At 46.8% G+C, this 16,684-nt stretch overlaps 1 protein-coding gene across 1 annotated transcript; it reads right to left on the reverse strand.

The window, feature by feature from the left end:
* Positions 1–7,653: 7,653 nt before the first annotated feature.
* LOC146531139 (uncharacterized) lies at positions 7,654–9,066 on the reverse strand. Its single transcript, XM_085198540.1, has one exon. The coding sequence runs from the start codon at positions 9,064–9,066 to the stop codon at positions 7,654–7,656; it is 1,413 nt and encodes a 470-aa protein (XP_085054666.1).
* Between the last annotated feature and the right edge of the window lie 7,618 nt (positions 9,067–16,684).

Genomic DNA, 16,684 nt, shown 5'->3' on the forward strand with positions numbered 1-16,684 from the left:
TGCGGGCGGTAATAGGCGAAAACCGATTTTTTCAGTTTTCCCCGGTCGGATTCAGTTGAAACTGGTCTCGATCTTTCGGGCTCCGAGGGGCATTCAAGGTGGTACACAACCCGCGGGAACGCGCGGGAAGGTGCGGGCGGTAAGTGGCGAAAACCGATTTTTTCAGTTTTCCCCGCTCGGATTCAGTTGAAACTGATGTCGATCGTTCGGGCTCCGAGGGGCCTTCAAGGTGGTACACAACCCGCGGGAATGCGCGGGAAGGTGCGGGCGGTAAATGGCGAAAACCGATTTTTTCAGTTTTCCCCGCTCGGATTCAGTTGAAACTGGTGTCGATCTTTCGGGCTCCGAGGGGCCTTTAAGGTGGTATACAACCCGCGGGAATGCGCGGGAAGGTGCGGGCGGAAAGTGGCGAAAACCGATTTTTTCTATGTTTGGTTGCGTCAAAAAAGGCGCAAAACTTTCATTAAAAATTCTGAATAATTTTTTACAGGTACGGCGCAGAGCACCCTACTACGCGGTACCAACAGTTCGGAAATCGAAATAAGGTTCAATTATGCATTTGTATGTTAATTATAACAAAAATTTCTAATCTCTTTTTCAGGGTTCCAGGAGTGGTCGCGATCGTCGGGATTAGCGTGAATGGTGGTCTTTCACTTGGTTCTAGTATATGCGATAGGATCCGACAACTGAAAAAGACTTTGAAAATTTAGATTTTCTATGATTTTTTTGATATCGTTAGAGCTTAGGTGGATTTCGTATAAAAAAGTCGATTCGATATCGATTAAAGTCGATTTTTTCAGTTTTCCCCGCTCGGATTCAGTTGAAACTGGTGTCGATCGTTCGGGCTCCGAGGGGCCTTCAAGGTAGTATACAACCCGCGGAAATGCGCGGGAAGGTGCGGGCGGTAATAGGCGAAAACCGATTTTTTTAGTTTTCCCCGCTCGGATTCAGTTGAAACTGGTGTCGATCTTTCGGACTCCGAGGGGCATTCAAGGTGGTATACAACCCGCGGGAACGCGCGGGAAGGTGCGGGCGGTAAGTGGCGAAAACCGATTTTTTCAGTTTTCCCCGCTCGGATTCAGTTGAAACTGGTGTCGATCGTTCGGGCTCCGAAGGGCCTTCAAGATGGTATACAACCCGCGGGAATGCGCGGGAAGGTGCGGGCGGTAAATGGCGAAAATCGATTTTTTCAGTTTTCCCCGCTCGGATTCAGTTGAAACTGGTGTCGATCGTTCGGGCTCCGAGGGGCCTTCAAGGTGGTATACAACCCGCGGCAATGCGCGGGAAGGTGCGGGCGGTAAATGGCGAAAATCGATTTTTTCAGTTTTCCCCGCTCGGATTCAGTTGAAACTGGTGTCGATCGTTCGGGCTCCGAAGGGCCTTCAAGGTGGTATACAACCCGCGGGAATGCGCGGGAAGGTGCGGGCGGTAAGTGGCGAAAACCGATTTTTTCAGTTTTCCCCGCTCGGATTCATTTGAAACTGGTGTCGATCGTTCGGGCTCCGAGGTGCCTTCAAAGTGGTATACAACCCGCGGGAATGCGTGGGAAGATGCGGGCAGGAAGCGGCGGAAACCGATTTTTTCAGTTTTCCCCGCTCGGATTCAGTTGAAACTGGTGTCGATCGTTCGGGCTCCGAGGTGCCTTCAAGGTGGTATACAACTCGCGGGAATGCGTGGGAAGATGCGGGCAGTAAGTGGCGGAAACCGATTTTTTCAGTTTTCCCCGCTCGGATTCAATTGAAACTGATGTCGATCGTTCGGGCTCCGAGAGGCCTTCAAGGTGGTATACAACCCGCGGGAATGCGCGGGAAGGTGCGGGCGGTAATAGGCGAAAACCGATTTTTTCAGTTTTCCCCGGTCGGATTCAGTTGAAACTGGTCTCGATCTTTCGGGCTCCGAGGGGCATTCAAGGTGGTACACAACCCGCGGGAACGCGCGGGAAGGTGCGGGCGGTAAGTGGCGAAAACCGATTTTTTCAGTTTTCCCCGCTCGGATTCAGTTGAAACTGATGTCGATCGTTCGGGCTCCGAGGGGCCTTCAAGGTGGTACACAACCCGCGGGAATGCGCGGGAAGGTGCGGGCGGTAAATGGCGAAAACCGATTTTTTCAGTTTTCCCCGCTCGGATTCAGTTGAAACTGGTGTCGATCTTTCGGGCTCCGAGGGGCCTTTAAGGTGGTATACAACCCGCGGGAATGCGCGGGAAGGTGCGGGCGGAAAGTGGCGAAAACCGATTTTTTCTATGTTTGGTTGCGTCAAAAAAGGCGCAAAACTTTCATTAAAAATTCTGAATAATTTTTTACAGGTACGGCGCAGAGCACCCTACTACGCGGTACCAACAGTTCGGAAATCGAAATAAGGTTCAATTATGCATTTGTATGTTAATTATAACAAAAATTTCTAATCTCTTTTTCAGGGTTCCAGGAGTGGTCGCGATCGTCGGGATTAGCGTGAATGGTGGTCTTTCACTTGGTTCTAGTATATGCGATAGGATCCGACAACTGAAAAAGACTTTGAAAATTTCGATTTTCTATGATTTTTTTGATATCGTTAGAGCTTAGGTGGATTTCGTATAAAAAAGTCGATTCGATATCGATTAAAGTCGATTTTTTCAGTTTTCCCCGCTCGGATTCAGTTGAAACTGGTGTCGATCGTTCGGGCTCCGAGGGGCCTTCAAGGTAGTATACAACCCGCGAAAATGCGCGGGAAGGTGCGGGCGGTAATAGGCGAAAACCGCTTTTTTTAGTTTTCCCCGCTCGGATTCAGTTGAAACTGGTGTCGATCTTTCGGACTCCGAGGGGCATTCAAGGTGGTATACAACCCGCGGGAACGCGCGGGAAGGTGCGGGCGGTAAGTGGCGAAAACCGATTTTTTCAGTTTTCCCCGCTCGGATTTAGTTGAAACTGATGTCGATCGTTCGGGCTCCGAGGGACCTTCAAGGTGGTATACAACTCGCGGGAATGCGCGGGAAGGTGCGGGTGGTAAGTGGCAAAAACCGATTTTTTCAGTTTTCCCCGCTCGGATTCAGTTGAAACTGGTGTCGATCGTTAGGGCTCCGAAGGGCCTTCAAGATGGTATACAACCCGCGGGAATGCGCGGGAAGGTGCGGGCGGTAAATGGTGAAAATCGATTTTTTCAGTTTTCCCCGCTCGGATTCAGTTGAAACTGGTGTCGATCTTTCGGGCTCCGAGGGGCCTTGAAGGTGGTATACAACCCGCGAGAACGCGCCGGAAGGTGCGGGCAGTAAGTGGCGAAAACCGATTTTTTCAGTTTTCCCCGCTCGGATTCAGTTGAAACTGATGTCGATCGTTCGGGCTCCGAGGGGCCTTCAAGGTGGTATACAACCCGCGGGAATGCGCTGGAAGGTGCGGGCGGTAACCCGTATTCATTGTTAAACCTGCTGTCTATCGTGAAGCCATCCATTTAGGTCGCATCAACGTAGATCACCAAAAAGTTTTCGTGGGGGATTTCTCACCCTTCATCCAATGCTACAAGTGCCTGCAGTTTGGGCACACCAGTAATAACTGTGTGTCTGACTGCAGACCTTGTTCGCAATGTTCAGACACCACCCATCAAGCTCCAAACTGCCCACACATTTCCAGTGAAAAAACTCCCATTTGTTATAATTGTTCTAAATACAATACAAAAACTAATAGTAAAATAAATACCGACCACTCTGCTACTTCACCCAATTGTCCCACTATTATATATCTGTCCAACCAAATAAGGAGTAAAATTGACTATAGTTTATAAATATTTATTCCCTCTTCTACTTTCATAATTCAGATAAATATACGTATATTACATACTTACAATTGTTGTTCCATAAAGTCAAATGCGCCTCCAATTGCCATAAACATTTGCCCAAAATAATGTAAATATTGTATAATTTAAGTTAATAAACATTGATAATAGTTATTTAAAATTAGTGGTAAGTGTATCTTAAATCATATTGTTATCCAAAAGTATGTTCTATAATTATGTTTATTTTTTACAAATATGTGTCTAAAAATATGTTTAGTTTTAATTTATGTTTCTATAAATATGTATAGTTATAAGGTTATAGTTTCTAGTTCTAAAAGAGTATTGTACAGTTCTGTTTAAAAAAGTCAAAGTTTGTCAATAGAAATGTAATTTAAAAAAAAAAAAAGAAAAAGATATATATACAATATATATTATATATATATATATATATATATATTAAAAAAAACATAAAAACACAAAAAAATTTACAAAAAAAAAAAAAAGGTACATCTAATTAATCTTAAGTTACAAAATAGTTCTTACCGGATAGTTATAATTGATAAGTCATGTGTATATTGAATTTTCTGTGTGTAAAAGAAGTGTCTTAATTCCTTTTGTATAATAAAAAAAAAACTTGTGTCTTAAACTCACTTTGAAGTCCAAAGAAAAGTTATATAAAAAATTTACAAGTCATTAATATCATTATAAGTCCATCAAGTCTGCTCGATCGACCCCGGTCGCCCGTATCCATTAGCGAGGACTGCGGTCGTAAGAGTAGACTGGATATAAGTAATATAATTTCAAGTCTAGGGCTTCAACACCCAAAAAAAAAAACAAAAACCTTTTTTTTTTTTTTTTATCGTGAGAAAATCCTTTTACGGATACCGGCCCGAGTGGGGACTCGAGCGGGTTATGTGGGACTCGTGGACCGGCTGAAGGCCAATCCCAATACCCACTAAAACCTCACGGTGCTCCTCCTCGACCGCCACTGGCCGCGAGACGCGGGGAATAGAATCGTCCACGAATCGCGGCGGCGGGAGCCTGCTAGTCACGTCGCGGAGTCAAGGGTGTGTGGGCACCCTCGACGGCCTGCTCGGAGTAGCGCGCGGGAGCAACCTGCGCGCGCCTACTCGGGCCAGGTTGGTAGGCGGCCAGCTTCCCCAAGCTGACCGCCCTCTGGCACATTAGGGCGGAAGGCGGCGATCGTAAGCCGCCCTCCGGCGACCCGGTCTCTTACGGCGGATGGCGACTCCGGCAAAAGCCTCCCTCGCCCGTTCCGCCGACTCCTTCTCGAGCACCACTGCCTCGCAGAAGGATGAGACCGCATCCCACGACGTCTCGCTACCGGCCATGGCCTTGACCACGGCCGGCAGGGAAAGGTCGTCCCCTATGACGTCGCGCAAAGCGCGACGTTGAGACGCCCAGGCTGTGCACACCACCGACGTGTGCTGGGCCGTCTCATCGAGGCAGTCGTCGCAGTGGTGGCAGCGAGCGTCGGGCTCCCTCCCAGCGATCCGACACAGGTAACCCCCGAAGCAGCCATGCCCCGTGAGCACCTGTGTGGTGTGGAAGGTTAGGACGCCGTGACGCCGCGCTAACCACTGGCGGAACACTGGACGAACCGCCTCGATCGTCAACCGGCCGGCAGATGTTGTCGCCAGCCGGGATTCCTACAATTCAACCGCGGCTTCCCGCGGCTCCTCAGTGCGTGCTTGGCTTGCCGGTTCCCCGGACACAAGGCCTCGACCCCGGCAATAGACCGACGCCAGAGAACGAGCATCCAGATCCCACAGCATGACTCCAGCCAGCACGCACGCCACTTCACCGGAGATGGTCCGGTACCCCCGCATCGCCCGGATGGCCATCACCCTCTGCGCACGTCGCAGCAGAGTGATGTTGTGCCGGTCCAGGTCGTCCGCCCATACGGGAGCACCATAGAGCGCCATCGATCGGACCACTCCGGTGTACAGCCGACGGCTAGAGGCGCTCGGCCCATCCACATTGGGCAAAAGGCGCGCCAGTGCCGCCGCTGTCTTCAACAGCTTCGGGGCCAAAGATGTAAAGTGGCCCCGAAAACTCCACCGACTGTCCAGAACAAGTCCGAGGTACTTCATGCTCCGGGCGACGTCGATTTTGACGCCACCGATGATGATGTGGGCATCTGATGGTGAGCCCTTACGGGGAGGATGAAAGTAGATTGCCTCGGACTTGGTCAGGGCGACTTTCAATCCCAGCCGCCTTATGCGGCCGACTACCTCCGCCACTGCAGCAGTCGCAAGGACCGCCGCCTCCCGATAGGTCCTCTGCTGCGCCAAGACCAGCGTGTCATTGGCGTAACAAGGACCTTTACACCCCTCAGGGTGCCGCCTCGCAGCACCCAGTCGTACCCGATGTTCCAGAGGATCAGACCCAGCACCGATCCTTGTGGAACACCGGCCGACACCACAAACTCCTTCCAACCTCCTCCAGGAGCCGGAAAGGTCACAGACGTCCCGGACAGGTAAGCCCCGATGACGCGGCGCAAGTATGGAGGCACACGATGGTATAAAAGTGCCTCCTTAATGCAGGGCCAGGGCAGGGAGTTGAAAGTATTGGCAATGTCTAAAGACACCGCCAAGACTCCATCGCTCCGGGCCACCACATCCTGCGCATAGGACTTAACCTCTAGTATGGCATCCACCGTCGAGCGCCATACTGGTGGTCCGAGAGGTCCGGACCTGTCCCCTCCAAATGGTGTTGTAGCCTCCTGGCTACAACACGCTCGAAGAGCTTGGCGATCTCGCTCAAGAGCACGATGGGCCTGTAGGCGGAGGCTGAATCCGCCGGGCGACCCTCCTTCTTGATGAGGACTAACCTGCCTGTCTTCCACCGCTGTGGAATTATGGCTTGAGCCAGACAGGCAGTGAATAGTCCTCGCACTCTGGGCCCTAAGGTGTTGAGGGCCAGAGTTAGCGCCCGGCCGGGAATGCCATCCAAGCCCGGGGCGGTGCTCTTGAGCCGAGATCGGCGTACAGCTTCTTCGAGCTCCTCCTCCTCCACCGGTGGTGTGACGCTGTCCTCCTCGTCCTCCTCTACCTCCTCATGCGCCAGCGCCCCCTGCGCCCAGGATGCGGCGTCTTCTGCAGACGGCAAGCTCTGGGGCAGCCAGGACTCCACTATCGCGGCTTCCTCCAACAATTGCCTGTCGAGACGACCCAATTGCCACCACGGTCCGCACTCTCGCGAGGTTGGACTGGGGGCTGGTTGCACCGCTGGATGTGTGGAGATCTCGTAAGAGATGTAAAGGACGGATCCGCCCAGCCTTCGCACACACGTGTTTGTCGGCCCCGGTTGAGTACAGACAAACCGGTGGCAATCACCCACTCGGACAGCGTCACACCACGCACGTCCGTCGTTGCGGAGCCCCACACGCTGGACTTCGCGTTGAGATCGCCGGCCACCAACACCTCCGCCGGCCGAAATCGCTCTACCATTTCCCCCAATCGTATAAGAAACTCTTCAAACTCCGCAAGAGTCCGATTGGGGGAAAAGTAGACCCCTACAACCATCACAGCCACCACCCCGGTATTGTCGGCTACCCAGTTGTCTCTGTCGGGAACGCTGTAGGGCTCCGAAACCACCGCCACATGTATCGACCACTGCGCCAAGCTTTGGATCAATAAATCTTGGGCTCTGGCACAGTGGTTGATGTTCGCCTGCAGAACTCGTTCGGCCATTGTTAAACGAGCATAGGCTGCTCCTCCGCGGCCCTTGACTGGGCTTCAGGTTGGGCTTGGCTCGACGTCACCTTCCCCTTTTCTGTGCTTAGCTTGCGCACAGATTTTTGCGCATGCTGCACTGCCGGCTAAGTGGCCCGCAGGTCTTTGCGCATCCTCGCACGCCGGGCAGTGCGGTGCATCCGAGCACGTAGCCTATTTGTGCCCAGGACGCCCACATCTAAAACAGTGCGAGCTCCTATCAACTCCACTGCATTTTGCTGCCACATGGCCCGCTTCGTGGCACCGGAAGCAACGTAGAACCCGCTGCTGTAATAGCGTCACTTTCGCTGACACGAAGCCTACCAATAGGCGACCTCCGCTCACCTTCTTGGCAGCTGCCACTGGACACCGGACCCAGGCCGTGCCAAGTCCAGCACGATCCCGACGAACCTCACCGACCTTGACGGCGCTGACATCACAACCACCAACTCTACTGACAGCCGCCGCCACCTCCTCGGACGTCACTGAGTCGTCCAGCCCAGTCACCCTCAGCTCTGCGCATTTAGTAGGCCTTGAGACTTGAACCTCATTCTCGTCTAACACGCCCCGTAACTTTGGCGCCAGAGCGTCTGCCTTATCGCCTGAGTTGAGCCCCGGGATTTCCAGTAGCCTCGCGCCAGTTGAGGCCATTCTAAATGTCATATCGGAGATATCCAGCTCCCCGGGGTCAACTTTAGCCTTCAGCTGGGTGAGCTGGCTGTAGGTGACGTTGCTCTCAACCGCGTTGGGTTGGAGCCTTAATGCTACTACAGCAGACCGAGGCTGCCGAAGTTTTGGAACTTTGCTCGTCTTTGGCGCTTTTGCTCCCGTCCTCCTATTGGGTTGCTGCTGAGCAGCACCGGCCTTCTTTTTGTTGCCTTTCCTGGCAACCACATTCCACCCTTCTGATAAGTCAGCTGGCGCGGGTGGAAGTGGACGTGGCTGCGGGGCGTCCGTCACTGGGGCTGCAAGGGTCTTTTTACCCTTGCCTTTTCCCTTGCCAGGCTTTCCTGGCTTCTGGCCCCTTGTCGAGGCAGGATTGGCGGGAGCTACCAGAGTAGTTGGCGCTGTCGCCTCTGTTCTCGCCGATGTTGTGGCGGTCTCTTTCTGCGAACCCTTCGACGCCGCTAACGGGGGACGCATGCTCCTCTCTGGCAGAAGCCGGTTCTGTAAGCTTTCTATCCGGGCGCTCACCATCGTTCCGACTTCTAGCATTATAGCGCGGCGCAACTCAGCCTCGGAACACTCAGGCTGACTTTTGCCAGGCTCCACCTCCTGCCTCCTCTGCTTCTGTAGATCAGCCCGTAAAAGACTGACCTCGTTTCGCAGCTCCGACATCTCATTGCGCAGCTTGTTGTTGTGAGCGCGCAGCTGAGCTACCTCCTCCGTCGCCGTACGCTGAGCCAATTCGTCTACTGCCATTCCTATGGCCCTTGCCGCCTGCCTTAAGGCCTTGGTGAAAGTTCCTTTAAGGTTGCCCGATCTGCTGGCAACCTTCCTTATCACCGCTAGGCTGTCCACCACCTGATTTTGTAGGTCAGACGCAAGTATGGCCTCGTCCTGCTCTTTCTCGGGTGGTAGAGACATGTCCGAGAGCCTGGAGCTAGCCCTGGCCAGTACGGCCGCAGCGCTGTCAGACACCTCCTGTTCTGACCTCACCGGCAACTCCTTCCTTTCTGCCTCACCGAGACCTTTCCGTCTCCTCATGGCAACCACTTTTGGCGCCGGTCTATCTGGCTCTCCTTCACCAGAAGACCCCGACTGATCGATCGGCTTCCGAGGCCTCTTCCGCCTGTCCTTCAGGTATTGTGCCCGTGTCCTTGACTTCTCCGACACCATCGACACAAAACTTTCAGTATCTGAGTCCTTTGACTCCGACGCTCCCCACAACCGTCCATATGATGATCCGGAACCTCGTCTCGACCTGACACTACCGACAGTCGACATTCCGTCACCAACGTCCAATCTGGTCAGAACCACTCTCGGCTCTTTCCCCACTCCTACGTCCTGGCCATCACCAACTGACCCCTCCGCAGCGACACTCGAAACAGACTTTCTTCGAGACGCCGCAACTACACCAACAACTTCCTCCGCCTTAAGCACATCTACTCCTCCCTTCTCAGGCAACATCACATCGCCGCCCTTCTCGGGCTCAACACACTCCACCTCATCGTTTTGGTTTTTTTGTTTTTAGAAATTCCATGTTGTTCCCACGAGTGTGGGGGAAAAACGGTCCATCCGAGCATTGCCCCCTGTACTCGGATAAGCCTATTACGCCAGAGTGTCGGCCGGTACCCTGGCGGGACCAGCAGTAGCGACTGATCTCCCCATCAGCCATGAACCCCTCGCGCTGCTTAAAGGTAAAGGCAAGGCCCTCGGTTCCACTCCTGATTACGAGACATGACCGCAACCAAGAGTGGAGTTCCTGCCTACCTGCGTGGCGGTAGGGTGAGTACACACCACGCGCGCCCTCCGGTTCCTCACACTGTGTCCTCTGCATGACAGAGGACACGCGGAGAACCACGTCGGATTATTAGCCAGCGAGCAATCATTATCCAAGGACGAATCCTGTGGGCACCAATTACTCGCCGCCCAGGGTGCACCGGCCCGCACACTGTTCGTCCCCTCCGAATGACAAGCATTCGAGAAAGGGCCAACAGCGAGCGAACACACGAGGAGGTTATCCGACCAAGCATTTTTTAATTAGTGTACCTAAGAGACTCTAAAACATCCACTTATATAGTAGTGACATTTTTGAAACTCTCCCAATATCATTTTTTCGGCCAACTCAACATTTTAGAAAAAACAGTATTTCAATCCGACGTAAAATAAAAAAGGGAATTTTCGAATATTATTACGTAAATCGTTCTTCATACAATAGTTGATGTACTCTTATTTTAATGTAATTTTAGCATAAAATAGTTTAAAAAAAGCGCCCTTTCGAGAGGAATAATTTAGAGACTGTATTATATATAATTTTAGTGTGTTTAGTGTGTTAATTTTAGTTTTAATTATTTATTATTATTATTTTTAAATATAATTTTTTTTTTTTTTTTTCTTGCAAATTTTTACATTACAGGTCTAGTATATTAATAAAGTAGTCTTGGCTTTTGCTGCATTCTAGTGAAAATATAATTTAATTAGTTTTAAAATTTAAACTCCTTTTAAACTTAATCATATCTTATAAATTTAAACTTTAATTTTTGAATAAAAATTAAATAAAACTCTTATATTTGTTTTTAAAAATGGACTACAAGCGCATGTTCTCAACGCCGCCTTGTAAAAATAATAAGACTTCGACTCAGCCTTCCTCGGAGGCCGGGACGAGTAACCAGAGGAAAAATACAACTCAAAACCCTGGCTCTGGAGTTGCTGAGGCCACAGAGAGCAGGTGCAGCACTCCAGATTCAGTCTCTCAACTTTTAGAAATGTCTCTCGATGGGGAACTCGACCTAGATCTCGGTCTAGATCACCCCAAAACTCTACCTAAAGCTAAAAATAAGTCTAGGTCGAAGGCTTCGAAAGTCGCGAGGCCCCTCCCTGCTGTTGCTGTGGAGGTGAAGGATATCCACAAGATGTATGCTGTCGTCCATAAACTGACTCAGGCCATAGTTTTTGCAATAGAGGAACACAAAAGTGTTACCTCTGAAAATAAAAAAATCATAGTACAAGCCGCTCAGGAGATTAGACTCGCCACAGATATTTATATGGAGGCTGTGATGGAACCAGGGGATTCGAACCCGACACCTGTGGTCACAGCTCCGACAGCAACACCCCCCACACCCCCAATAGCACCCCCAGTGGACGATACCACACTGAGAGAGGATATCGTCGCAGCAGTTAGGGAGGAGATATCGAAATTTAAATTAGAATTGCAATCGTTAAATTCAGGCAACACATCCCCCACACATTCCAAAGTAGTAGTAGATAAATCCCAGCCACCCTTAATTATAATAATAATAATAATAATAATAATAATAACTTTATTGACTTTTACAAACAACTTTGCTTAAGTAAACATAAGTTTTAGATACAAACATAGGCTAAACAACTATAAAGAAAAGTTTAAAGATTTCCTCTGTATCCGGACTAGTTGCCTGTATTCCGGTATACAGCGCCCATCCCCACAAGAAAATTTTATAATTAGCCTGTTGAAAAATATAAATGTTCAACAATTAGCCTCTAGTGTGACGTGACCTCTCTTTGTGTATTATGAGATTGTGCCTGAGTGAGTGTGAGAGGATGTATAATTTGATATTTATTTATTTGTTTTGTGCATGTGTATGTTGTGTGTTTAAATTATAGCGTGAAAGATTTAAGGATATATATGTATATATAAATAAATAGCAATAAATTTATTTGTCTTTACAAAGCAGGTTTTCTGTTTCTTCGTAAGAGAGCTCATGTAGAAAATTGAACACCTTTCGTTTGCATGACCCTTTTGTTAAATGATAAACATTTAAAATTTTATTTATTTTGTTATAAATGTAAGGACCAATGTAAGGGAAAAAATGCTTAACAAATGAAGTTCTTAAATTAGTAGGTAAATCGCACACCATGTAACTTCGACGCTTAGTTAGAACATTGGGATCAAAAGTTAGCTTAGAATGTTGCTTGAGGATAACATATAGCAGATATAACTGTCTAACGCTTAATACTTCACAATACTGATAAAGTTCATAGGTAGGATATAAGCGTGGTCTAAAAGTTGCGACTTTGAGAATAGTACGTTGCGAAATCTCAAGAATATTTATAGTGGATTTTACAGCTCCACCCCAGGTTGTTATACAATAAGTGAGAAGAGACTGGCACAAGGCATAGTATATCTGTTTCATTGTTGGAAAATCAATTACATGTCGGAGATTTTTAAAAATGTAGATTAATTTTCTCATACGATCGGATAAGCTTCTTATGTGTTCACTGAAACGAAGGTTTTCGTCTAAGATTATGCCTAAATATTTAATGTTAGTTTTTCGTTCCAGAGAAGAGCACGTGCAGCCTGTGTTTAAATCACATGTGTGAGCAATGATGCTACGTACATTATTAAAATTGTTAGTTTTACGTATACTAAAACAGATATACTTAGTCTTGTCTACATTTAGTGTAAGACTATTACTTCTTAACCAATTAGTGACGTTATCCAAGCCTGACTGTGCCGTGTGAAACACATCCCTCCACGTATGTCCAGTAAAAACGAGAGCAGTATCGTCTGCATAAGAGTATATTTTAGTATCAAGGAGTGTCAGTGACGTAAGATCATTAATGTAGATCAAAAATAGGGTGGGACCAAGAATACTTTCTTGCGGAACACCAAAAGAGACTTTGAGATCATCGCTAGTATAGCTGCCAACCTTTACTTGTTGAAATCTATCAGAGAGGTAATCTTGGAATAGCTTTAGTTGATTTCCTCTAACGCCTAAATATTCTAGTTTTTTCAGTAAGATGGGAATAGAGATGGTATCAAACGCTTTACTCAAATCCAAGAAAATAGTCAGACATTTTTTGCCACTATCCAAGTTGGAGCTGATGTGTTCAGTAAGAGAAAGGACGCATTGTTCTGTGGATTTATTTCTACGAAAGCCATACTGATTATGTGCAAGAAATTCAACTTTGTCCAGATATTTAATTAATCGAGAGTTAATAATTTTTTCTAATAGCTTTGATAAAGATGGAAGTATTGAAATAGGTCGGTAATTATTAGGGTCATTTTTGTCTCCATTCTTAAATATTGGAAGGATTACCGCCTTTTTAAGAGATTTGGGGAAGATTCCGTTCCGCAAACATAAATTGAATATATGTGTTAATTAAACCTCCAAAACACAGTTATAAGCCCGCCTTAGTAATAACACCTAAAGAAAACACTAACAATAAACAGGACACAATTAAGAAATTTAAAAATAGTATAACATTCCGAAATAAATCTTACGCACCTACTAGAGTTCAAACCATTAAAAATAATAAATTAAGGGTGGAATTTCTTAAAGCATTGCATTGCAACGAAACACTAGAACACCTGAAACAGTCTGAAATAGTTACCGCGGAACCCGCCAAGAAGCTTCGACCTATGCTTATTTTAAAGGGAGTATCTACCGATGTTTCCCTTGACGATTTAGCTACAATAGTTATACAACAAAATTTATCAATAAAAGCATTTATAAATGAAGAGAATGATTTTAAACTTAGGTTTAAACGGAATAATAATCGCAATGTAAATTTATATAATGCCGTTTTTATCGTAAGTCCAGTCGTGTGGCGGGAAGCTAACCGACTGGGCCGACTTAATATAAACCACCAGCAGGTTTATGTTGGTGACTTCTCACATTTCATGCATACTTGTAACACACAAGTGCCTGCAGTTCGGACACATCAGTAAAAGCTGTGCGTCCGACTGCAGGCCTTGTTCACACTGCGCTGGAGTGAACCACCAACATCCTGTCTGTCCCAATTTAGCTAATAAAACAACTCCTAAATGTTACAACTGTGAAAAATTTAACAATAAAACTAATAGTAATTTAAACTGTGAACACTCCGCTATGTCATATTCATGTCCAACTGTAATTTATATGCAAAATCAAGTCAAAAACAAAATCGATTATGGTTCTTATTAAACTAAATGCGCCTTCAATTGTATATATATTCGCATAAATTAATGTAAGTATGTTATAATTTTAGTTAATAAATGTACAATTGTATTTAAAATAGCAAAAATTGAGTCTCAAAATATAATGTTATTAAAAATGTGTATAAATATTTATAGTATTAAATTTATGGTTTTTATAAATATGTTTATTTTAAAATCAATGTTTCTATAAATATGTTTAGTTTTAAATTTATGTTTTTATAAATATGTTTAGTTTTAAATTTGTTTTTATAAATATGTATAATTTTAATGTTATAGCTTATAGATTTAAAGATTATTGTGCAGTTTAGTTTAAGTAAATTAAAGTTAACCAAAAGAAATGTAAATTAAGTGATAAAAGATATATATACATAAATATGCAAGAAAAAAAAAATATAAAAATAAAAAATACATAAAAAATATATAAAAATATACAAAAAGAAAAGAAAAGATATTAAAATATTATATAAAAAGATATATATATATATATATAAAAAAATACAATATATAAATACATACATAGAGTTATAAAAATATATAGATAATTTATAGTTCAAGTTAATTGTAAATAATTTTTAAGTTAGAAAATAGTATGTACAAAAAGTTATAACAAAAATTATATTATAGTCATCGAGCCCACAAGCTCTCAGCTCCGCACACCTGGTGGGCCTCGAGACCTGCACATCGCCAGCATTAAGGACGCTCCGCAGATGTTGCGCGAGAACGTCCGCCTTCTCTCCGGTATCGGCACCCGGCAGTTCGAGTAGCCTCGCTCCCGTTGAGGCAACTCTGAACCTGACGTCCGTGATACCCAGATCCTCCAGTACCACCTTCTCCTTGATCTGGGTCAGGACGTCTTTGTAGGTGACTTCTTTATTGGCACCCGGTTGCAGCTTTAGCGCAACCACAGACGATCTCGGTGGACGTAGTCTGGGTGCTTTTGGCACAGATGTTGGTCGCGCTTTCTTCCCTTTCGGTGGCTGTTGGGCAGTCACCCCCTTCTTCTTTTTGCCTTTCTTGGCGACGACGTTCCACCCCTCGTTCGTGTTTGCCGGAGCAGGTAGTAGAGGCCGCGGCTCGGGAGCTTTCACCGCTTGTGCCTCCTTGCTCTTCCCCTTACCCTTGCTTTTTGCAGGCTTTTGTCCTGTCGTGGGGGCTGGGTTGGCGAGGGGCATGAGTGTGGTCACTCTGGCCTCAGTCGCGCTTGTTGCCGAAATTGAGGCCACATTTGCTGGCGTTCGGTCCGACGCAAGCGGCGGACGCAAGCGCTTGGCTGGCAGTAGCCTATCTTCCAAGCCTTCCAAGCGAGCACTGACCATGGTCCCGACTTGGATCATAATGCTCCTTGTGAGCTCGTCAGGTGCCACGAACTTCTCACTAGCAGATGGTTTGCCAGGTCTCTTCTGGATCTGCTGCTCAACATTCGGACGACTGCGATCAAGGTCAGCCCGTAAAAGACTGACCTGTCTTTGCATGTCCAGCATCTCTTGTTGCAGCATCTCTTGTTGCAGCTTGGCTTGTTGGCTTGCTTGTCCACAGCTACAGCTATAGATTTAGCTGCCTCCTTCAGGGCCTTCGTGAATGTGCCCTTCAGATTTCCAGATTTGCTGGCAACCTTTTGAATGATTGCCAGACTTTCCGCTACCTGATCTTTAAAATCTGAGGTTAGCCTCGTCTCCTCCAAGTCCAGATCCAAGAGCAACGACATATTGGACAAACCCAAGTTTGTGTTGCTTTGCACAGCAAGGGTTCTTTGCGCCACCTCTTCCTCTGCCCTAAGCCGGCGTTCCTCCAATTTTGCCTTCCTTGCCTCAGCCTGCCCTACACATAATCCAGGTGTTGCGGGCCTTCCTCTCCCTCTCTTGCCAGCAACAATTTTCGGCGCTGGTCTGTCCGACACTCCCTCTCCAGAAGAACCAGATTCGTCACTCCTGCGTCTGGGCCGCTTCCTTCTATTCTTCAGGTAAAGCGCCCTTACGGTCTTTGACTGCGACCCGACCGAGGTGAGGCTCTCCGTATCCGAGCCCTTCGACCCAGGCACCCCCCAGAACCTTCCCGCAGACGACATGGACGATCTCGATCTCGCATCATCGGACACAATCGACACTCCTTCGCTCAGGTCTAACCTCTCAACTACGATCCTCGCTTCCTTCAGTACACCTCCGCTGTTATGAGGCACCTCTAGCAACTCCTCCACAGTCTCCTGCAACTCTCCCCCTTCCACAGGCATCGGCGCAATGGAGACAATAAGTTTATATTAAACAATATAATTAAAGTTGACAGTTTTCAAACAGGTGTGTTATTCGACAATATCTTTAGCATATTAGGCGACATAAATAGTGTATATACATAATTTTTCTCTTATAATCTTAGGTTTCTAGTGAAAGTTATACAAGAATTTATTTGTTAAATATATTTTCACTCCGTCTTAAATTATTATTGAAGTTATATGTATAAGAATGAAGCATAAAGTTTAGTGTAGTTAGACCATTGTGTAAGTATGTTAAAATATTCTATAGAAAAAAAAAAATCTTTTGAACAATCCTAAACCTACAAAAACAAAACTTCATATATGACACTTAATAT

The sequence above is a fragment of the Heliconius melpomene genome, chromosome 15, assembly GCF_056956725.1.
Source record: "Heliconius melpomene rosina isolate 202511_hmr_F chromosome 15, ASM5695672v1, whole genome shotgun sequence".
Taxonomy (NCBI): Eukaryota; Metazoa; Arthropoda; class Insecta; order Lepidoptera; family Nymphalidae; genus Heliconius; species Heliconius melpomene.

Bases quoted from the DNA above. Each gene is read 5' to 3' on its own strand.
- LOC146531139 (XM_085198540.1), bottom strand. From the start codon at position 9,066: ATGTCTCTACCACCCGAGAAAGAGCAGGACGAGGCCATACTTGCGTCT.